The sequence below is a fragment of the Equus asinus genome, chromosome 2 (genome assembly GCF_041296235.1).
Source record: "Equus asinus isolate D_3611 breed Donkey chromosome 2, EquAss-T2T_v2, whole genome shotgun sequence".
In the NCBI taxonomy this organism is placed as follows: domain Eukaryota; kingdom Metazoa; phylum Chordata; class Mammalia; order Perissodactyla; family Equidae; genus Equus; species Equus asinus.
In genome coordinates, this window is record NC_091791.1 from 6,710,370 (window position 1) to 6,734,040 (window position 23,671).

A 23,671-nucleotide genomic window follows, 5' to 3' on the forward strand; every position below is an offset into this window, starting at 1 on the left:
TATTTTCTTTAGCCATTTATCTGTAGATGGACATTTAGGTTGTTTCTGTGTCTTGGCTATTGTGCTGCAGTGAATACGGGGATGCAGATATCTCTTCGAGATCCTGATTTCAATTCTTTGGATGAATACCCAGAAGTGAGATTACTAGATCAGATGGTGGTTCTATTTTTGATTTCTTGAGGAGTCTCCATACTGTTTTCCATTGCAGCTGTACCATTTTGCATTTCTCACTAAGAGTGTGCAAGGGTTCCAATTTCTTCACATCCTTGCCAACACTTGTTGTCTTTCATTTTTTTAACAATAGCCATTCTGGCAAATATGAGGTGATATCTCATTGTGGTTTTGATTTGCATTTTCCTGTGATTAGTGACTAATCCTAATCATTGATTTCTAAATTAGCATGACATGATCTCAATCATCCCCCCAGCCTGGTCAAAAAAATACAGATGCTTATAGATTGTGTTATTTTCTTTTCTGAAGCATTCTGTTCAAACTGTGTCTTGGGGAAAGAGAGAAAGTGAGATTGGGAGGAGGGAAAGGGGATGAGGGTTGAGGTAGGGCATGCAGAGGGAAGGACAAGTTGTCAGATGACCTGTGGGCTCACTCCAGGTCTGTGATACTAGGAAGTCAGGCAGCTGTTCTCTCACTACTGACATATACAGTTGGCCGCCATGCTCGGCCCATCTGCCCGCCTTCCTTTGTCTTTATCCCAGCAGCTTCATCCCTGGCTAAGGGCTGTTCTCTCCCAGCTGACCATGGAGGCACCGCCCAACACCTTCCCTGGTCAGGAGCCCTGCAATGGCCAATGTTGTCCCTGTCCTAGGCAGCCCCAAGATGAATCAGACCTACGGGCCTGGCCTGTGCTTCTAGCTACTTCAGCAGGTGTCTGGCGACCTCCTTGCCATCTCAGGGACACACTGCCATACCTTCTCCAAGGAATTGCCTGGCAATTCCCGGAATGTCCTACATCCTGTCTTCCACAACACTTCTTTCCTATCAGCAAAATTCCTGCCTTCTGGACACTTAGTGGGGAGATGATGGAAAATGCCCACAGAGCCTGGACACGGCACCCTCCCAGGCAGGGTTTTATCACATGGGTGGCTGTGGTGGGGGTAACATCTGGATGGTGGCAGCAGGCACAGGAGTCAGAACAGCCTCCATGTAGACCTAGAAATGTCATTTTGTCAGAGGACCTGGAGGGGGATAAGGTATGAACAAACAGTAATGGAATTCAGGTATCTATTGCCATGATAATGCTGAAAAACACACCATCCCTAGACACAGTGGCTCAGGGAACAATAAACATCTCTTTAGCTCTCAAGGCTGAGGGTTGGTGATTTTGGTTGGTGGTCTGGTCTCGTCTGGGCCTGTGTACTTGGGGTCAGCAGGCTGTCAACTGCAGTGAGGGCTGTGCTCAAGTGGACCAGTCTGGGAATGCTGTCAAGGTGAAGGCAGGGGCAAGAGCAGAAACACAAGTGCGAAAGCATGTCTGCAAACCAAAGCAAGTCAAACGGCAGAACTCAGAATCTAGAGGTGGGAAAATAGGCCCCACCTTTTGATGGAAGGAGCTGCAAAGCCCCCTGAAAATGGTGAGGTATGGGGGCTGTGGAGAATCGAGACTCCTAATGCCATCCATCTACCAACACTGCACCCTGCAATTTACTGGGCAGGGACAAGAGTTTGTGCTATTTTTCACAACTATTCCACGAGAAAGGTATACTTATACCCATTGGATAGACAAAAATATTGAGATTCAGAAAAGTCCAGTAACGTGTGGGGTTGCTGAATTGCTCATCCCTATGATGGAGGTCATATTTTCTACCCCAAGTTCTTCAGTGGGGGTAAATGTGCTAACATATGTTAAGTGCTTTCTGCATCTGTGCCTGGCAACGGTCAAGGCTCAGCAAATGCTGGTTGCCCACTGGCCTGGGACCACACGTGTCCAAGAACCACATGTTGCATGCATCACTGCAGCCCCAGCGCCCAGCACAGCATCTGGGACCCAATCAATAGCTGTTCAATGGATTCATGACAACATAGAGGGTCTTGGAAAGGTAACAGCTCAAGGTCAGACAGACCTGGGTCTGAGTCTGATGAGTCATTTATTAATTGTGGGATCTCTGGTTTTGGAGTCTGAGAGACGTGGTGTCTTCCTAAGGTCACTCTCGAAGGTTTCCAATCCCATCTCTTCCGTATGAATTTTGCCAGTTTATCCAACTTGGGATTCTGCTCCCTGCAGTCACCGTGTTCCAGCTCTACTGGGGCACCTGCAGCTGCACAAAGGAGGACAGCGTCTGGTCCCCACTGATGCCTGCCCCACGTGCTCTTGCCACTTCTGCAGTGGCTTAGTCCTTGACCTTGCCCTGCCAAGAGGAAGCTCCACCTTGTGGCTTCTTCATGATGGTTTCATCGTCTCCATGCTTCTGTGTGTACATCTGCTCCTTGGGTCTCAGTGCTTATGCTGCTTGTCCTTGATTTCCATCACTGAGCAGTTACTATGTGCTGGGAACTATGCTGAGCACTGGGTATGCACAGTTGAAGACGACATCACGGAAACCTGCCCTACTGAAATTTATATTCTAGAGGTTCAAGATGGACAAAAATCAAGTGAACAGACAAGTAAGCAAAATTACTGCAACAAAGAGATGAGAAAGAAAAACAGAAGGGCACCTCATTCAGGTCAAGAAGCTTGAAAAGGAGTTTGCCATACCAGTAGCCAGGGTCGGGGGTGTTTCAGGCAGAGGAAGCAGGCTGTGCAAAGGTCCTGAGGAAGGGAAGAGCCTAGTACCTTCAAGTAGCTAAAAAGAAACCGGGTGTGGCTTGATCATGCTGAGCAAGGGGGAAGTGGTATGAAAAGTGGCTGGAGAGGTAGGTAGGAGATGGATCAGGCAGAGTTAAAGGCCCGCGGCAGCTGTCCATAGAAGAGAAAGTGGTGATGAGGGTGGTGGCCTCAGAGAACCAGATGTACTTGGAGAGGTGTGGGAAATAGAGTCCAAAGATTTTTCTCAAGGATTGGATGTGGGTGGCAAAGGAATGGAGGAGTTGAGGAGGATGTCACACAAAGGACCTCTTTTAATCCTGTGGATACGTCTAGGAGGTGCTGATTATCATCTTAAATCCAGAAGTAAGGAAGCGCACACTCGGAGGGTTAGTGACCTGCCTGGGTCTCAGGGCTGCTTAGTGTCAGGCGTGAGCCCTGGCTGGGCTGCCCTCAAGCAGCTGCCCATAAGCCGTCTGTCACCATAGGCTCATGGGGGCTGTAGAGCTGGGGTGGGCCCTCTCAGGGATCATTCACTTTAGACCAGACCCACACAGGGCCCATCAGACAGACCGGAGGAATGGCTCTGTCCTTCTTCCGTCTCTTCTTCATCCTCACTCTACCTCCTTCTCCCCACTGCTGACTCTCACCATCTGCACTCCCAGGGTCCCTCCGCTGCTTTTCAGAGCCCCCCCTGGCCATATCATCTGAGGCAGTCACCTCTCTTTCCTCCTTTGCTTCCCCACCCCCAACCCCATTGGTTCATTCAAAGGGTGACCACCCTGGGACCAATTCATCCCAGCGTCTTCCGGGCTCAGTGCGCAGTAGGCATCCAGTCGAGTTTTGTTGAATGAAGGTCTTCGATATAGAGGTCGAATAGCAGGCTGGTTACGTGCAAGGGCTGCAGGAATTTAAGCTCTCTGGCTTGTTTTCTTGTTATTAAAATGGGGACGATGCTAGTCCCTGCATCACGGAGTCACTGAGAGGATTAAACAAGGTCATGCTGGCCCCATGCCTAACGCAGAGTGCACACGCAGGTGATTGTTATTTTATTATCTACGTTTTAAGAGGCAAAAAAGATGAACAATGTCATATAGCTAATGTGAGATAAAACTCTGAGGAATATTTGCAAGTTAAGGGAGAAGTTGGTGAATGCAAAAGAAATGCTCTCTAGCGGCAAAGATCATAGACGATCTTTGGGGTCTGAGACCCCCCCCATACTCACCTTTCCTTGCAGCTGGCATTCATCAAACCCAGCACTGCCTGGCCTCGTCCCTGGACAGAGCTTTGCAGGGTTGGTGGCTCCCATCTTTACTGAATACAAAGTATGTGGATTTACTAATGGGGAAGGATGTCATATCTACACGGAATACAAAGCATGCATAGCCCTACTGTTTGCAAGCCCATTTTTCTACAAATGGCTTCTCATCCCTTGTGCGCATCCGTTTTTCTGATAAGTTTAACTAAGATTTTAAATATGTGGAATTTAAAGTTACTTTGAAAACTTTCCCCCTTTCAAGCCATCGCATAAAGAATAGATCCCTTCAGATGTCTGCATCTGTTGGGCAGCTGGAAACTGCGTCTCCTGCTCTTCCTTTTAACTCCTGCCATTTGTCTCTGCAGAGGCTTTTCTTGATAATTGAGATGTGTTGTGCATGAAGCAGGGGTCTTCTTCGAGGGTGCCTAAGACAGTCTCCGGCCAGATGTTTCCCCTTCATTAGAATGTGTCCATCAGACATTGCTCATTGCCGGAGGGTGTCTGCCTCTGTCGTCCTATTAGATAGGATAAGCCGGGCTTCTTCTTCCCTCACCAGAAAGACAAAATTAACATTTAAGAAGCTGTCGTCATAAAAGTTTTCACCCTCACAATTAATGCAGGAAGAGGTCAACGATGGTAAATTAATGCTGCAGGAATAGCCTTCATCATTCATGAGCAGTTAGGGCCCTAAATGCCACATCTGAAGGCTGCCTCTGCCTTCCAATCCCAGTGAGGATGTAACTATATGGAACACTGGCTTGTGTTTGGAATCTTAATTTCTGCATTGGCAGTGTTGCCAGGAGTCCTATTTAGATCCCAGCTTCTTACACAAGGGCCATTCAGAGGCCAGGGTGTGTGGTGCGGGGGAAGGGGGGGAGCAGGGCCAACAGAAGCAGTTACGTGTTTGGAAGGAACAAGGCAGTCACAGCCCAGGCCCTCCGTAATGAACTGGGATCACCAGTTGCACTCTCACCTGTGAGAAGAGTGGAGATTGAGTGGTGGGTAAGCAAGCCTGCTCTCAGAGAAGCTGCAGGGACCAGAGGAAGGACGTCATGTTATGTGGCGAAGGAGACACCCAACTTAGGAGTGGTGACTGCCAGGTATTCAGAACTGTCCACTCCGCAAAATCAGCCCCAAATTACTTATTATTGAACTATTCACAATGCTGAGAGGCAGGAGCCAACGAAACTCATCTTGGAGGCTGACCTCTAGCAAGATCATGTCCTTCCCCTGGGGTCAGTGTTCTCAGTGACTGTCAAAACTCAAGAAGAGGGCTCATTATGAGTGTTGGAATCCTCCACAAATAAAGAACCCATGAAACAGGGATGAACATAGCATCCAATCACCCAACTCCATCCTTTCCTTTCCAGCCATCCTTCCATCCATTCACCCAATATCTAACGGGTGCAACTTTCAGAAAGGCCCTGAAAATAAATAAGACACAGACCTTGGTATTTTGAATTTACTACAACAAATTGACATTTGGAGACCCCAAGAATGTGAAAGCCAAAGAGATCTTTAGAGACCCCCTTGTCCTATCTGACCAATAAGAGAACTGAGTCACAGGAAAGGTGAGTGACCCAACCAGGCTGGGCTGGAATCCAGGCCTTATAACTGCCAGTTGAAGGAGTTTTCCTGTCCCACACAGAGGAGCCTGTCTTCATGATAAGAACAAACTTATGCTTTGTAGATTGGATATAATTGCATGCATTTTTCCAAGGGACATTTGCTAATTTTGAGGAGGAGAACAAGCAGGTCCCTTTTTCAGAGAAAATTGGTCCAGCATGCTCAGAAGTAAATCGGCTATATTCATGTTGACATGAAAACATGCTCTGCTAAGCAGCTGGGATCTGGGTTTTCTCTTTGCCGAGGGTGCCAAGAGAAATGAAAGTGCATAACCTTAGCCCGTTAGACCTCTCCCTCCTGGTCTCTAACTGCCAAAATGCAGAAATGGGCTAGAAGTGCTTTTTCTCCAATGGTGGGTCTCCCTCTACCCCACGCCTCACCTTCTTTGTTTTAACCCTAGAGTGGCCAAACCTCTAGAGTTTCAGTCTGGCTTCAGGACTGGAGGCATGGACCACAGAGAGACAAGCAAGAGGTTGTTCTCCTGCGTGTTTCTCTTTAGGCATCACTCCTGGTAAATCACACGCTATTGCATTGCTATTTCACCAACATGGACCACAGTGAGGTTTTCCCAATCATCAACAAGGCATATTAAAGTGGAACCATTCTTTAAAAATTAAAATAGCCAGGGGCTGGCCCCGTGGCTGAGTGGTTAAGTTCGCGCACTCCGCTGCAGGCAGCCCAGTATTCGTTGGTTCGAATCCTGGGCGAGGACATGGCACTGCTCATCAAACCACACTGAGGCAGCGTCCCACATGCCACAACTAGAAGGACCCACAACGAAGAATATACAACTATGTACTGGGGGGCTTTGGGGAGAAAAAGGAAAAAAAAAAATTAAAATAGCCAGTTTATCTCTATTATTATAAAAAAACAAAGACACCACACTTACATGGCCAACCAGGTTTCACCGAGCTTTATTTCAGTTTGGCAAGATGGCCTTTGTCGTGGCAGCTGAGGTAGCTGCTAGATGGAAATGTCCTTGCAGACAGCCGGGGAAGAGTTTAGAAATGTTGACAACCCCAAGGACAGTTACACTCTCACTTAGAAATCAAGGTTATGTGCTCCTGGTGAAGCGGTTTTAAAGTCAACCTGTGTCTTTAATCGCCAGCACCAGCCTGCCCAGGAAGCCTGCAAGCGACAGCCCCGATATCGCTCAGTTTATTGATCCTTCTGATTCAGTGTTTCCGCTCAAGGCATATTTTAGCACTTTTAGCAGATCAGCACAATAGTTCAAGGATCAATCATTATCTCTCCCTACTGATCCATTTTAATTGTGATATCAAAGATGCAGTAATCCTTTCTTAAGTTGCAAGGACATATCTAAAGCCAGGGTAAGACTTTATTATGACAGTAAGGAGACTTTCACATGTGAGGCAAGGTAGGAGCCTCAGCAGGTCCTGGACTGACCCCAAGCATCCGCACCCCTGAGCTGAATTAAAGCTGCTGCAGTCAGCAATTCAGCCAGCCAGGTGACCTCTGTCCCTCGCTCCTCATCAACAACTGTGGGTTCTGGGAGGCAAGTGGTCTCTGTACGACAATAGAGATGTAGGACTCACCTGGGCTATGGGGGATGGACAGTGAGGTTGAGGGAATGGCCCACTTTCTGTGATAACCTGTCTTTAGTTCAGAGGAGACTGGGTTATATACCAGAAAAAGAAAGCCATCTGAGGCCTTCCTCCACTTTCAGAAGGAACCCAGCATCCACGGAAAGTCTGCCATCGCAAAACCTTCCACTGCAGGAATTAAGGATTGCCATAAAAATTCTGGTAAGTCATGTAAAAAAATTAAGTGATTGAGTTTCAGTCCTCAAGGTAATTTCTATGTTGCCCACTTTCTACCTCCTTTTGAGTCTTTGATATCTCTAGAGAAATTAAGGAATTGCCCAAACCAGGTTAGCCCCCTTAAAAAGCAAGTGTGCTGGCTCTATCTACACTGCCTCCCACCCCCCACCACTTCTGCCCTCTGAGTTTCTCTTCTTTCTCACAGTACATTGGAACCAATCAGAAGTGAGATGGGTGGCAGAGGGAACACATCCTAAAGGACCACTGTATTCTGGCTCAGGTTTCCCAAATGACGTTCCATTGACTACCAGTTAAGCAGGATGCTAAATGCTTGGTGCGTTTTGTAGGAACGTCACTTGGGCAAGTCAATTTGGGAAACAATGGGTTACTGAGGTGAGCTGATTTTTTTTTTAAGTGAGGAGTTCTTAGAGCCCTCAATACACTAATGGGCATATTTGTGCAAGTTCTGGAAACCTACTTGACTTTTGCATGATGGGCATCTTGCAGGACAAGTGTTGTGTGGAATATGCATTAGGAAGTGCTGCTCTGGAGACATATAGTGAATGCCCAGCCTATGGGACTAGGCCCTGAGGCTCCACGGGAAAGGACAGACCAGTGTCTGCTCAGATGTCATCTCTTTACTTCCAATGAGGAAGAGTGTGTGGGGGACTCTAGGGTCCCATCGGGCACCTCCTCAGAACCCCTGAAGCTCCCTGCATCGGCATGGCCATCGTGTCACTCGACTAGTGCATCCTTCACTTATGACTTAACAGTAAGCACCTGGCAACTCCTCGAGGGCGAGGGCGGAGTGGATATTGACCATCTTTGGCTGCCCAGAATCCCTTTCCATTTCCTCCCAGCATGCCAAATTCTGTCTAGAGACAGCCTTAACCCACTGCACTCAGCCTCGTTGGGAATAAATATGGATGCCTATTCCCCACCATGGATGCTAAAGTCGTCCCTAGGCAGATTCCCTTCTTCTTCCTGCTCCATACAGTTAGCATAAATCCTAAAGGTGACCCATCGGATGCTCTTTCCTAGAACTTTCACCCTAGAATAAGGAGAAAAGAAGTAATCATAGGTCATATGGCTCAATGTTCTTGTCCTGACCGTGTCTGGCTATAAAACCACTCCTGACCCTCTCTGCTGTTTAGTTCCCAGGAGCCCGCTCAGTTCCTGCCAGGTTCCGTGTTCTCAGTCTTCTCAGCAATTCTGTGAGCTACCCAAATCCCATTGGTTTAGGTTCATGATGAGGCAGTTAGGTTCCCAGAGGCAGTTCGTGATGAGAACTCTGCATGGAAAACAGACAAAAGGACCAGGTTTTATTACCTTGTAATCCTCCTCCTGTGCTAGCACTGGCAAGACACCTAGTGAGATTTTAATACCTACTTGCTGACAACTCAGTGAAGTTCTTCATCTCTTTGCATTATGGGGGTAGACCCAAAATTACAGTGATGGAGTCATTCATTCAACAAATATTTATTAAATAAACATTATATTCTAGAAACCACTCTAGGGGCTGGGACTATAGCCGTAAACAATCAAAGACGCTGTCACACTAAGCTCTCATTCCTCTTGGGGAGACAGACAAACAAAGATGTAAGTTGTCAGGTGGTGGTGGGCTCTGCAGAGAAATATAAAACAAAGGAAGGTGGTAGAGAGGGATGGGGGTGTGCTCTCTTATAGAGGAGGTTGGAGAAGACCTCTTGGATAAAGGGATCTTTGAGAGACTTAGAGGAAGTGAGCTATGTAGAAATTTGGCGGGGGACAAAATCCTGAGGCTGGGATGTGTGCAGGGTGTTTGAGAACAGCGTGGAGGCCAGCCTGGAGCTAATGCAGGGGAGCAGTGGGGGTTGATCTCACAGATGGGGGTCCTGAGGCCATGGTAAGGCTTTTGACTTTTACTCAGGTTGAAGTCAGGAGCCCAGGGAAGGTTTTGAGTGGGAGGGCATGCTCCAACTTCTATTTTTCAAGTATTACTCTAAGGTCTGCAATGACATCCAGCTGTGAGCTCATCCGCCAGCTCTTGGAGCTGCTGGTTGGGCAGGGCTGGGGCCTGGGGCCTTGGGCTGTGCTGTTTGCTGCAACTTCTGTGTCTCCAGTGGAGGATGATTGCGTAGAGCACTTGGAAATCAAATTATTTTGTTAATATTTCATGTGAGACTTTCCAATATTGCCACTTAATTTGTGGCAATGATAAGTATGTATGAAAACATGTGCTTGCACATGTAAATTAAATAATTTTATGTCGAGTAGATATCTGAAGGGTTGTTGAGGTTTCTTTGCATAACAGGAGTGTGTGCACCTTTCTGACTAGAGCATGGTTGGCACTGTCAGAGCCGGGGACCATGGCTGCATGCCGGGTCATTCTGGCCACTGCTAGTGAAAATATTCCCAGGGTTTAGGCTTCTGGGGACAAGGAGACTGCTAAGTGGTGGCAGAGGGGCTTCTGAAGTAATTGGAAGGGTTTCATAGAGGAGTGTTTCTCAGCCTCAGCAATATTGACATTGGGGCAGATCATTCTTCGTGGTGGGGGCCGTCCTGGGCCTTGTAGTGTGTTAGCTGCATCCCTGGCCTCTACCTCCTAGATACTAGCAGCACCTCCTCCCCCTAGTTAAGAAAACCAAAAATGTCTCCAGACGTTGACCACTATCCTCTAGAGGGTAAATTGCCCCAGTTGAGAACCACCATTACAGAGTGTCCAGACTTAAAAACAACGCTAACAGAAAGAGAAATCGGGATTTTTTTCTTGGTCATGGGGAAGAGAGAGCAGAGCCTCTCAATGGGCAGGAGTGAAAAAAAGTAGAAAGTTGGGTCTGGGTCTCCTTTTTAAGCCTGATGAAATTATTCATTAGTTGAGCTAGAGAAGGCTGATATCCATGGAGTTTATTTCAATTATTTTCATCCACTTAGCCATAAGTCTGTGATTGTGACTATGTCCCAGGGACTTTGACAGAGTCCAGGGTGAAGAGTGGGAGTGCGCGTAAGAATGACCTCCGCATAGTCGCTGCAGACAGTTCTAACACTTGATACAAAGTGCTAGGAGAGGGGAAAAATCAGGGGTGCTAGGAGGAAATAGGGGAGGAACACTCCAACCCGTCCATGGGAGGGAGAGAGCAGAGGATGTTTGCTGAACTGGGAATCTGAAGGAACGGAGTATAAGCCAGTTGTGGGGTGGAGATGGGCAGGGGTGGTAGAAATGGCAGAGAACAGTATGCTCAAAGGCCAAGCGGGAAGAGAGAGCACAGTGCATTCTGGGAACTGCACGTCAGTTAGCATCGTTGAAATGCAAAATAATTGTAGAGAATGAATAGGTGTGTATTGATCAGTTAAAGCAACGTTTGGGGGTTTTCTTTAAATTTCCATATTTATATTACATCAATCATATAGATGAATTCTTATTTATATCAAGAATGAGAGGAGTGGCCTCAGAAAAAACAATCCATAAGATTGTCAGACTGAAACAGCTAAATGGGAGACTCTTATTCATGACAGATGCTACTAAAAATAAATATACCATATGTCATCATTATCATAATAAACAATCAACATTTATTAATTCCTTCCATGCGCAAAGCACAGATGGCAAGAATAGACGGGGAAGAATACTTGAAACAAACATGATTCCATTCACTCAGCAAATATTGATTGAGCACATGCTGTGTGCGTGTCGTGTGCCAACCACTGAAGACACACAGATGAATTCCACACGTCCCTGACCCAAAGGAGCACAAGCTCTAACAAAAGACAAATAGCGCTATTTTCGTCATCTAAAGACGTGTTATGCAAACTGAAGAGAAAAATATTAAGACCTTGCTATATCAATGCACAAAGAACCAAAAAGATGTTAGTAAAAAACACATAGAAAAAGATTTGACCTCATTAAAATGTAAATTAATTCACAATGTGTATATTGAAACTGAACACTGTCAGTGGTCTTGTCAACTAGTAAAACCCACTAGGAAGAAATGCTTCAGCAGAGGAAAACAACCATATAGTTGAAGATGTTCGTTGCAGTATTATCTATTCTAAGAGAAATCAGAAGCAACCTGAAAGCTTGACAGTAGGGAAATGGTTATGTAAATTTTGGTAATGTGCTTAATCAAATGTTCACATTTATGATAGAGGTTATGAATAAGTTTCAGTAATGCAAAACGTGGTACAATGCTTTGCCAAATTAAAAACCAATGGCTAGTTAAACATGTGAAATAAAGACCAGGCAGAGACAGATTGAATTTACAATTGTTGAGTTAGTTGGGAATATAGATTATTACTCTCCTTCCATTTACTGAAATTTAGGAAATGCTTGTATGGCTTCTATAAGTTTAAAACCAAACAAAATTCAAACAAATGATTAACAGTGAGTCTCTCTAGACCTCCCTGACCAGTCAAAAAAGACTGGATTTGCTAAACTTTTCTTCCCTGTGCCCCTTCCACCCTCCAAGGAGTGTCTTCTATTTTTTTCTGACTTCTGTGATGGACAGCAGGAGAGTGAATTAAGGGTGGAGGAGGAAGGTGCTCAAGGAATGATGCTCAAGAAATACAAATAAAGTTGTTGAAATATTTTTAAATTTCTTTGGTTTCAATGAACTATGTTCTTTTGTTCAAGACACTGTCCTGGGGATGAATCACATGGGTAACAATTTGATAACAAAAATAAAATTAATTTTTTTTGCTAAATAAAGCAAACGAGCTAAAGTAGTCAAGACAGTGTGGAACTGGAGCAAGAATAGAAAAGAGAGCCAGCTACAGACCCACATACATGGTCACCTGATATGTGACAAAGGGGCCATAGCGATGACATGGGGAAAAAGTCATCCTGAATCAGTTGGAAATACCCCCAAAAATTTAGTTCCACGTGGATTGTGAAATGTTTTATCTAAATGTAAAAGCTAAAACAACTAGGTTTTAGAAGATAACATCGTAAGATATTTTCATGATTGTAGGGTAGGTAAAACATAAAACACTGCCTGTAAAGGAAAAGATTGTTTAACTGGATTATTTGAAAATTGAATTAAAATCGAGAACTCCTGCTTATCAAAAGACACTGTGTAAGATAATGAAAAGGCAAGCCACAGAATGGCAGAAGATAATTGTGATGATAGGTAGGTAGGTAGATAGATAGATCCAACTAACAAAAGATTTGTATCTAGTATTGAATATGTAAAGAATTTCTATAAATGAATAAGGAAAAACAACCCAATTTTTAAAAGGGCCAAAGACTTGAAGAGGTCCTTCACAAAAGAGGATATCCAATGGCCAAGAAATACATGAAAAGATTCTCAAGATTATTAATCATCAGGGAAATGCAAATTAAAACTGCAAAGAGATGTCACCCACCAGAAGTAGACACTAGCGAGTGTTGGTGAGGATTTGGAGCAGTTGGAATGCTCAGACACTGCTTGCAGGAGTATGAACTAGCACGACGCCTTTGGAAAACTGGTGTGTGGTCAGTACTAAAGCTGAACATATGCATGCCCTATGACCAAGTGATTCAACCCTTAGGTATATTCCCAACAGGAATGTGTGCCTATGTGTCCTGGAAGACGTATATAAGAGTATCCCTGAGGGGCTGGCCCCGTGGCCGAGTGGTTAAGTTCGCGCGCTCCGCTGCAGGCGGCCCAGTGTTTCGTCAGTTTGAATCCTGGGCGCGGACGTGGCACTGCTCATCAGACCACACTGAGGCAGCGTCCCACATGCCACAACTAGAAGAACCCACAACGAAGAATACACAGCTGTGTACCGGGGGGCTTTGGGGAGAAAAAGGAAAAAATAAGGTCTTTAAAAAAAAAAAAAGAGTATCCCTGACAGCGTTATTCATAGTAGGCATCAGTGGGAAACACCCCAAATGAAATGGATAAGTATACTGCAGCAATGAAAAAGAACAGACAACTGCCACACCCTGCAAGACAGTGTGCATATTGTTGAGAAAAGAAACCAAATGCAAAGGAATATATACTGTATGCTCCCATTTATACACAGTTCAAAACAGGTAAAATGAATCTCTGGTTCTGACTAAAGTAAGAATGACTAACTTGGGGGTGTAGAATGAAGGCAGGATGGCACGAGGGAGGCTCATACTTCTTAAAAATCAGAGTGGTGATTTTTTAGAGGTGTTCACTTTTTAAAAATTATCAAGCTGTACATATGTGATTAGTCTTTTTCTGTATGTACCTGTCATACTTCAATAAAAACAAATTGAAGTTATTTGACTTATAGGAGAAAAGACTGGGGTGCTTGACTCTGGTCTTTAAGCAAATACAAGACTTTAGTTAACATAAGGAAGGAAAAGTCTAGTGTATATCCAGGTAAGTGGAAAACCAAACAAGTAGAAATTAGAGTAGTGGAGAATTTGGCCAGGCAAAAGGAAGGACTTTGTGAGAATAAGGATGATTCAAGTGCAACAATGGTTTGTGGGGTGGTGGAAGGCCTCGTCTTAAAATCTTCCACGAGAATCAAGAAGGAAACAGTGTTCCAGCACTGACGTTTCCATGTCAAAGTCAGGAGCAAAGTTAGATAAAATAACACATTTTATTGATCCTAATATGCACATTTTGCCACATTTTATTATTTCTGAAACCTGGGTGCATCATACAGTCCTAGCACTTTGCAATTAATGGTAGTGTCTTTCTTAGGTCCAGAAAATAATGGTGCATCAATATAAGATTGTAAGATTGAAAGACACTTTCAATTTGATGAAATATGGTAATAAAACCCCTTCTAGCTTCAAGAGTCCCTTCTGAGCCTCACAATGAGGGAGGCTTGTTCCCTTAGGAAAGCATTTTTGATGCCCCCTGAGGGTTGTTCCACAAGAGGGTCAGAAGGGGCCTCATTCATTATGAGCACTCAATAAATATGAAGCATCAGCTGTGGCCCACAGCCAGCTCTGAATAAAAATTGGCATACGTTAACATTTATTGCTCACAGATTTTGTGACTGATGATCTCTCTCCCTCTGATTGTATAATCCACATTCGTAATGGCAAACCCAACGTAAGACAGAGAGACAGCCCGTGGTAGATGATGCTTTTCTCTGTAGAGATAAAGAGTGGGGATGAGAGAGCAGATCAGCCTGGCAGAAAGAGAGGATCCCAGGACACAGCCAAGGAGAAAGGTCTTGATGTCAAGGCCTCTTGTCCTAGAAAAGACCTTGGAAGCCATTCAAGCAAATGAGGTACAGTGTTGGGGAATGCTTCTCCTGCAGAGAATGAATCAAGGGCCTTGTGTCCATACTTGAAGACTGAATGTTTAACCATGATATATACACCTGCTAAGAAGACTGGCTCTTTGCTGGAGGAGTCAAAGAGCCCACGCCATGATGGCTTGACCCAGTGGTTTAGAAGAATCCAAACCGGTCATTATGAGTGGAAGGCACAGCATCTCTGAGTAGGTATTTAGGTTGGTGGTGGTATCTTGCCATTGTGCTTGTTCTTGCCAATCAGCAAGCACCCTGGGGAAAGGAGTGGAGAGCAAGCACTAGTCTCATGACACTCCCTGGTTAAAGATCAAATTGGAAGAAATGCCCCAAATTTTCTCATTGGGGTGGGGTATAGGCATAGAGAGTAATCTGGGGAAGATAAAGCAGAGGCAGCTCAAAGCATGTTAGCCCAGCATAGATAGAAAAATTTGTACTATTCAATTGTGCACACGGTTTTTTATTTTGCCCCTCTTTCGGTTATGAGAAACAAGAGGAAGTTTCGATGGGTAGGAATTAAGGCAGTTTGATTTTCTGGCAGCAAATGGTGCCCAACAGATTTAGTGGAGTGGAGTCCAGGGATTTAAGTCTCCCATTGTCTTTCCAGTTAGATAAATGGCTCTGATTAGGAAAGGGAGGTTCGGGAAGCAGGAAGCCTGGTCACATATCAATGTCTCAGGGCCCCTGGGCCGGGGCTCTGAGGGTCACTGCATGGAGGAGGGAAGACTTGCTGTTATTTTTCTTTCTGCCTGAGATTCAGTTAGAAGGAGACAAGCAAAGAGCAAAGAGCAAAGGTTCTGCTCTTCAAGTGGCAGGAATGGCCACGAGCTTGGCTTTCATCGTGAATGGCCATTAATTAAGGAGATGGATTGTAGAGACCAGAAAGAAAAGGCTCAAATACCCCAAAGCCCTGCCCTGACCTCTAGAGTTAAGTTAGTGGACAAAGAGCCACCATGTTGCTGACTAAGAGACTGCTGGAAGCTGCTGGCGGTTCACACTGCACAACCACCTTTGTGCCTTGCTCACATCTGCAATGCCTTCCTGCCTCTTGAAATCCTCCCAAGACCCAGCTCACATTCTGATCTGTATAAATACCAACTGGCTGCAAGGCTCTCTAGTAGATTCAGTGGGGTGAGTGGAACCATATTTGAGCGATCACTTGTTGTGCGTCTCCCCCACTTCCCACCCCTATGCTCTTCAGATTCCCTCAGGTCAGCCACGAAAACCTTGCCCCTGGGACAGGTAGACGTGGTCACTGCTTGATGGCAGCAGATCACTGCAGAAAGGGAAGCATAGATGGCGGCAAATGCTCGAATATTTAGTTCAAAGCCGTTGGTTTCAGTGTGAGGCAGGCAGACTTGGATGCACATTTGCAGAGCTAGTTTATTCCACCCCTAGAATCAGTAAAAGACACACAGGCTTGGAAGAAGTGCCTCTCAAATAAGAATAGTGGAGGATCGAGAGACCATCAGCTTCTGGCAGACCATAAACACCAGAAGTAGGGGTGTGCATATCAATTGTCCAGTGGAAATGTGCTCGTTTGTGCCCTGAGACCTTGCTCAGCCCCACATCCAGTCATCCCAGAGGATAACCCCCTGTCCAGGGTCTAGGACACTTGGAAGTCCCCAGTGACTACTGCCAACATCTTGGACGTCAATAAAGGTGATAGTGCCCTGATAGGAGATCCCCAGCGCCCCAAGTTAGAACTAGATGGAAAACCGGGAATTCCATGAAGCTACAACAGTGAGGTATACAGAAAGCCTGATAAAAGTGGGTATACAGAAAACCTGATCTTGACCCATTGGACTTTTCTCTGCTTCTCTACTCCCATAAAGCCTTTCCCCTCTCTTATGGCAAATGTTACAGCAATTCGAGTAGAGACTCTGTCTCTCCCAGTGGGGTAGAGATCATGTCTTACTCATCTTTGCATCTTCACAATTCCTTATATATCATAAGTACTGAAAAAAGATGTTTGCTGAATAAGTGAGGGAAACATTAAGGAGATTTGATTAGAGAATAAAACATAAGGAGTGTGAGTATAAAAGTAGGCGTCAGATCATTGTATTCAGATTTTGCATTTTTATAGCTTCGCTTCAACTGCATCTTCTTTCCTAGATAATGGTTACTGAAGTCATATCATGAAATATTACTAATAAGTATAATAAGTTGGCTTTGGTACTATTTCAGTCTTGTCTACATTTCATTCAACAGAAGAGATGGACTTTGCTGGTTTATGGTACTCACATCACATCTGGGGTAATTTCTGATAGATTGCTGCAGAAATGGCCTCCACTGAATCATGCCTCCCTGTGGCCATGCCCTTGGATAGCTCCTCTTAACTGACTCTGGGCTGCCCATTTGACTTGCTTTGGCCAAAGGGACATCCGCAGTTGCAATGCAAGTAGAAGCCTGAAAAGCTCTTGTGAGGTGGGGCTTATCCCCTCTGGTTTCTGGGAACCTTTGTGCCTTCGAGTGAGCAAGCTCACGCTAGCCTCCTGGAGGATCAGAGAGCACAGGGAGAGAGTCCCCAGGACCCCAGCTGACAAGGCAGACATGTCAGTGAGGCCATTCTAGACCATCTAGCCTCAGCCAGACACCTCGGAACAGAAGCAGCATCCAGCCAATGCACAAAATCATGAGAAATGATAAATATGTCTTGTTTCAGCACACTAAGTTTTGCAGCACTTTGTTATGCTGTACGTGCCAACTGACACACAACTGAGCCCAATCGTTGGCATAGAAAAATGTATTCCTGCTGCTCTATTTCACAGGTGATCTCAGATATCATCAAAGTATTTAAATCTATTAGACAGAAGCTAATGCCACTCTTCTTTCTGGTTCTATGTAACACCTCTCTATTCATTGCTAGTCCTCAAGTTCGATGAACCTTCACTGGCGTTAAAAGACTGAGGTGAGGAAAGAAAACTATGTAAGAGTATTAGCCCTGGACTGGGACCCACCCTAAGAATGGGTAACTGGTTTCTCCTCTAAATTCCCAGTGCCCCACATCCACCCCCACATGACAACCTCACTCCACAGACATGGGAAGGGCAGGGGTTACCTGGATTTGACAGCTGAATTGAGCAGAAGGTGTTACATGGTTCTGCAGACCTGAGATGCCTTTCTCTAACCCTGACTCCGCTAAGCAGAGGCAAGCTGTGCCTATTCTTGATCTTGTAATATTATTAGAGGTGCTTGCTACATATTATGAATGTTTTTATTCCCTTTATGGTGACCAGACACCTTGATTCCTGTCCCATCCCAACGACCTTGATTTAGTCTTTTACAGAGAAGTGGCCTTCTCTGTAAAGTGGCAACGGTAAGACCATACCTCCCGGAAAGTCGTCAGGTGAAGATGGCAGGAGCTCAGAGCAATGATCTCTGTGGTCTCACTCAGCTTTCTCTCTGTCCCTAAAAGACTTCTGATTATACCCACTCTTGAACCTACTTTACAACTACATTGACTTTTCCTGATACTCTGCTGCTGCTTATGACCCACCACACAGGGAGAGTAGATGTGCAATGGGACCACGTAATATGCCCATACAGAACACAGGCCTTTAAGGAAGGAGAATGACACCAGCTTCAGTGGAGCCCACCGTCTCTTGACTGCCTTTGGAGGGGAGCACAGGGCTAGGCTGCCCGTCTGCATTTGCTGAACAAGCGGTGGATGTCAGGCCATCACAATCAGCAGCTTCACATGGGGTACTGCATATTCTGTACAGATGTAAAACGTTGAAAATCTTGGCTCATGCATAAACCAGAGGCCCATATCCAGAGAGAATTCCTCAGACGCCCTTCAGTCTTTGCCTGAAGATCACATACTTGTGAATTTGATTTATCCTGATTGAGAAGTTACTGGTTGCCTCTTTAAAACAAGACCTGGTGGGGCTGCCCTGTGGTCAAGAGGTTAAGTTGCGTGCTCTGCTTCGGTGGCCCAGGGTTTCATCAGTTTGGATCCTGGGTGCGGAGATGGCACCGCTCATCAGGCCATGCTGTGGTGGCGTCCCACATAGCACAACCAGAGGCACTCACAACTAGAATAGACAACTATGTACTGGGGGGACTTTGGGAAGAAAAAAAAAAGATTGGCAATAGTTGTTAGCTCAGATGCCAATCTTTAAAAAAAAAATCTTTAGTGTTAAAAAAAAAAACAAAAAAAACAAGACCTGGCAAGAGCTACTTTGTCTACCGTGATTTAAAGAGGGGAAGAGCTCTGTGGAGAACTTGACTTTTAAGTTGCTTTATATGGTTTTCCAGATTTGAATTAGTAAATACAAACTTCTGTACAAGTGGATTGAAATGTTCATCTGTAACTTCGGTCCTCAGACATCATTTAACTTGTGGCAAAGTGTGGTAATATAACTTTAGAGATAAGGCTAGTGCCCACTGATATCTCCTATACAAATGGTAAGGAGTGTTTGCCTGCCTTTCAAAGTATAAAGAATATACTCTTTGAATATTAACAATAATAAAGACGTGTGAAATACAGTATTTGGTATGCCTCAGCAGATCCCCAGCCCCGGCATTCAAGGCTGACTCTGCTTTAGTATGTGACACGCCATTGCTGCTTCAAGGTCAACTTTTTCGCTAAGAAACCACTTGGTTAACATTTCTAACATGCTGGAAGCTGAAAGTGTTAATTGACTGCTAATTATTAATAGCACATATGCAGCAAATTCATTTTTTTTAGAAGAACATGAATGTTGGCCATCCTTCACAGAAAAGCCTTCAAAAAGAGATCATTTTAAATGTTAGGTATTTCCCACCCCACACATTGAGGTTTGGGTGGTCAGATCCTGAAGAGTAAAAGGAATGACTTCAATATCATGGAACTGATTGGAAAACATGAAAGTCCATCTGTGAGGTCTAGAGGTCTACTTTCCTGCATTCTACAACAAAATAGACACCCATCCCCCTTTTTTTTGGCATCCCCAAGGGTTCTGAGCTTCTTTGGTTGACTGGAAAAATGGGCCATGGGGGTGTGTGTCATGGGGTATTTAAATGGAGGAGTCTGGAGACAAAGCCACTTTGATGAACATTTCTCAGAGGGTGGTGATGTGCAGTGTCTGTTGTCTTTCCTCTTAGGTGTTGTCCAATAGAACTTTCTACAGTGATGGAAATGTGTTGTATCTACACTGTCCACTAAAGCTAATGAGCACTTGAAATGTGACTAGTGTGGCTGAGCAACTGATTGTTTAATTTCATTTCATTTTAATTTAAATTTGAATGGCCACATATGGTTAGTGGTTGCCATATTGGACAGGATAGCTCTAGAGCATGCAGAAATCATGCCATGGTGGAATTTGTCTGGACTCCTGTTGTGCTACTTGGGGCCACATCTACTTAGTGCCCCTGGAACCAGATAGAACTCCAGAAATTGCGAGGTAAGGGGAAGCAGCTCTAGGATATCCCCCTAAACATGTGGTCACTTCACTGGGGGCTCCAGACAGCTGACTGAAGCCACCTTTGACAAAAACCCCCTCTCCTGGAAGAATTGAAGGATGAGTCTAGAGCTATCATAAAAAATCCCGGATCATAATATGTGTTGGTGAGGGTGTAGGGAAGCTGGAATCCTCCTACTCTGCTGGTGGGAATGTAAAATGGTACAGCTCCTTTAGAAAACAGTCTGGCACTTCCTCAAAAGGTTAAACATAGAGTTACCATAGGACCTGGAAATCCCACCAAAGAGAAATGGAAATGTATGTCCACATATAACTTGTACACAAGTGTTCATAGCAGCATTATTCATGATAGCCAAAAGGTGGAAACGAATGTCCATCAACTGATGAATGGATCGATGAAATGTGGTCTCTTCATACAGTGGAATATCATCTGGCAATAAACAAGAATGAAGTACTGATATATGCTACAGCATGAATGAATCTTGAAAATATTATGCTAAATGAAAAAACCATCACAAAGGATCGCATATTGTATGATCCTATTTATATGAAATGTCCAGAATTGGCAAATCTATAGGTAGTGGATGCCTAGGGCTGGGGGGTTGGAGGGAAATAGGGAGTGACTGCTAATGAATATGGAGTTTCTTTTTGGGGTGGTGAAAAGGTTCTAAAATTGATTGTAGATGTCGTTGAACAATTCCATGAATACACTAAAAACCAATGATTTGAACACTTTAAATGGGTGAATGGTATTTTACGTGAATTATATCTTAATCAAGTTATGTTAAAATGTACTGTAAGTGAAATTAAAAGGCAAATGGAGACAAAGAAAGAAAGAAAAACAGAACAAATATACAGATTCCCACCCCTCTCCCGGTCACAAGAATGTTTCTGGGGAGTGTGGAGTCCTAGGTGAGATTTCCAGATAGGGCTTCATTTGTGTTCTCTCTATCTGCTAACTTGTTATGTGTCTTGTTTTTCATTTATTAACTATGGGTGGGTGGATGTTTGATTATAGCTGTGGATGAAAGTAATGACTAGGAGAGTCAATTAATTCCCATTCTAAAGTGTTTTGAAGCGTTTGATTTAATATATGAACAGAATTAAAATGGAAATTCATTTATCATTCACTCATCCAACAAATATTTAGTAAGTGCCTACTATGAGCCTAGGACTCTTCTCAACCCTGCATAACAGTGGTAAACAGGACAGTAGAGGGCCCTGCCCTTTCCTAGGTCCATCTATGCCCAAGGTATTAGGTTGGACCCGTGCAAGGCCATTGGTGAGGGGCCTGGTAGGAGACAGAAAGCACATTCCATTTGGGTAATTTTAGGAGAGCTTTAAAAAAGGCACCATTTATAAGGTGTGGGCAGAGGACGGTGCAGAACCCTAGGACTTGTTTTAGCGCCTCTTTCCAGTCTCACCAGAGGTAGTGATGCGAGGCTGGGTTCCAGATGGTAGAGTGTGGGAGGTGGGAAAAGAGAAAGAGCTGCCTACAGGGCCTGGACTCAGTCAGCCCAAACAAGGCCCACGAGGAGGAACCAGGGGAGTAAATACGCCAACGTATCTCCTTCCTATATCTTACCTGTGGCCCCTTTGGATGAACCCAACTGAGAGCCAGAGGCAAGGAATCCTTATGAATGGGGTCCACGCAGGTCAATCTGACAGGGCCATGCACAGGTGGAGAAGGATAGAGTGAATCTGGAGAGGTGGAGAGGAGACATCCAGGACAGGGGGAAACAACATTGAGAAGGATTCACTTCTAACCCAGACACTTGTGATCTTTAGGGCCCATGGAGGAGGAGACAAAGAGATATTTCTTGGCTACTGAGAAGACTCCGAGTAAAGGTTCTATGTGAGCAGGCCCTGAAAGCTTTGCCCAGGCAAAGAGGGCAATTCTGGGGGTGAGGACATCACACCATGATCTTGTTAAAGTGGGAATCAGATCACACCACACCTTTGCTCAACATCTCCCAAGCCTCACATCTCCCTCAGAATGTGCCCAAAGTCTTGTCAGTGCCCGTGACGCCCCATGTGGTCTGCCTCACCCTCTCCCACTCAGATCTGGTCTCCTGCTCAGGCTCCCTTGTCCATGCTTCAGCCACACAGGCCATCCCAGGCCATCCCACCGGTTGTTTGGCTTGATCCTTTGCCCTCTCTGGGCTTCACTCACATGCTACCTTGTAGCAAGGCCCTCCCTGCCCATCCTTCTCTAAATCTCTGCTCTACGACACGCCCCACCCCTCCTTTCTGTCACACTTATCCCTCTCAAACATACTGGACATTTTACTTACTTATTTGGTTCATTGTCTGCTTCTCTTGGCAGAATGCAAGCACCCTGAGGCCAGGGATTTTTGTCTGTCTTGTTCACGATTGTTTTCCCAGTCTCTGGAACAGTGCTGGCACTTAGTGATGCTCAATGAAGTTATTGAGAAAACAATAACAGCCAACACCCATTGAGGGCTTACTGTGGACCAGGTGCTGCACTAAATGGTTTATATGCATTATTTCATTATCACCCTCATTTTACAAATGAGGAAACTGAGGCAGAGAGGATTAACTGTCTTGCCCAAAGCCACACAGCCTGTAAGTGGCGGAGACAGAATCTTTTAAGCCAGTAATTCTCTAACTTTCTGGTTAGGACTTCTAGAACCTTTCTGAAAATTATTGAGATTTGGTTTACATAGACGGTATCTACTTATATTTACTGAATTAGAAATGCAAACTAAGAAAAATTTAAAATATTAATTTATTGACTCATTTAAAAGAACAGCAATAGATCTATTGCCTATTGACATAAATAACATATTGTTACAAAAATAACTTTTTTAAAACAAAAATTATGATAAGCCTGAAATTGTTTTACATTTCTGCATCTCTCTGTAGTGTCTGGGTTAATAGGAGACCGCTGGTTCTCATGTCTGTTTCTGCATGCAATCTATTACCAGATGTTCTTTGGGTTGAAGTATATGAAGAAAATCAGACGTAATACAAGTATGTAGCTGGAAGGGAGGAATATTTTAAAAGCCTTTTCATATAATTGTGGATAGTTTTCTTTGATACTATGCTAAAACTTGTTGAGCGAGAGTTTCCTAAAGGTTAGTTATAATGTGGAATTTGAAACCATTTCAGTGAACTTCTTTTACTTTGTTACATTAAAATCCATCGGTTGGTCTGACCCTTGAATGATCTTTTATCCACGATATGATTTGGGAGCATCCTGCACAGGTGATTTGGAAAATAGTGCCTCTCTGGGTTATGCAGATCTTCCAAGTGTTGACACGCTTTATTTTTCAATATAAAAATTGAATTCATTAGTATCATTTCTGATCTCATCAGAAAAGTTATTGAGAAGCTGGCAATCTCCAGGAGGCATATATGAGTTTTCAAAATTCTAATTTTACTTGAAAGTTCTCATTTTATCCTTGGCTACTAAGATTATCAGTTGTTTTCCTTAAAGTAGTAAGGTCAGTTTGTTTATCTTGAAAAAAATGTCTGCCAAATACTCATGTCTGAGGAACCATAGTTTGTCAGTAGTTCTTTCAAGTTAAAATGAAACAATGGCTGAAAACGATGACTAGCTGAAAACAATAGCTAGTTCAGTTTGCTACTCCAACAATTAACAATTGCACAAGTGCATTTCCTCGAG

The 23,671-nt window shown here is 44.4% G+C and overlaps 1 protein-coding gene across 5 annotated transcripts in view; it reads left to right on the plus strand.

The window, feature by feature from the left end:
• Positions 1 to 23,671, plus strand: part of C2H10orf90 (chromosome 2 C10orf90 homolog) — a 214,032-nt gene that overhangs the window by 36,596 nt on the left and 153,765 nt on the right. Inside the window, exon 3 of one of the 5 annotated variants that reach the window (XM_070481036.1) lies at positions 7,330 to 7,408. The exons of the other annotated variants lie outside the window; for them this stretch is intronic. Coding sequence (XP_070337137.1) covers positions 7,330 to 7,408 — 79 coding nt within the window. The remainder of the gene's footprint in view (positions 1 to 7,329; positions 7,409 to 23,671) is intronic. 5 annotated transcript variants of the gene reach the window in all.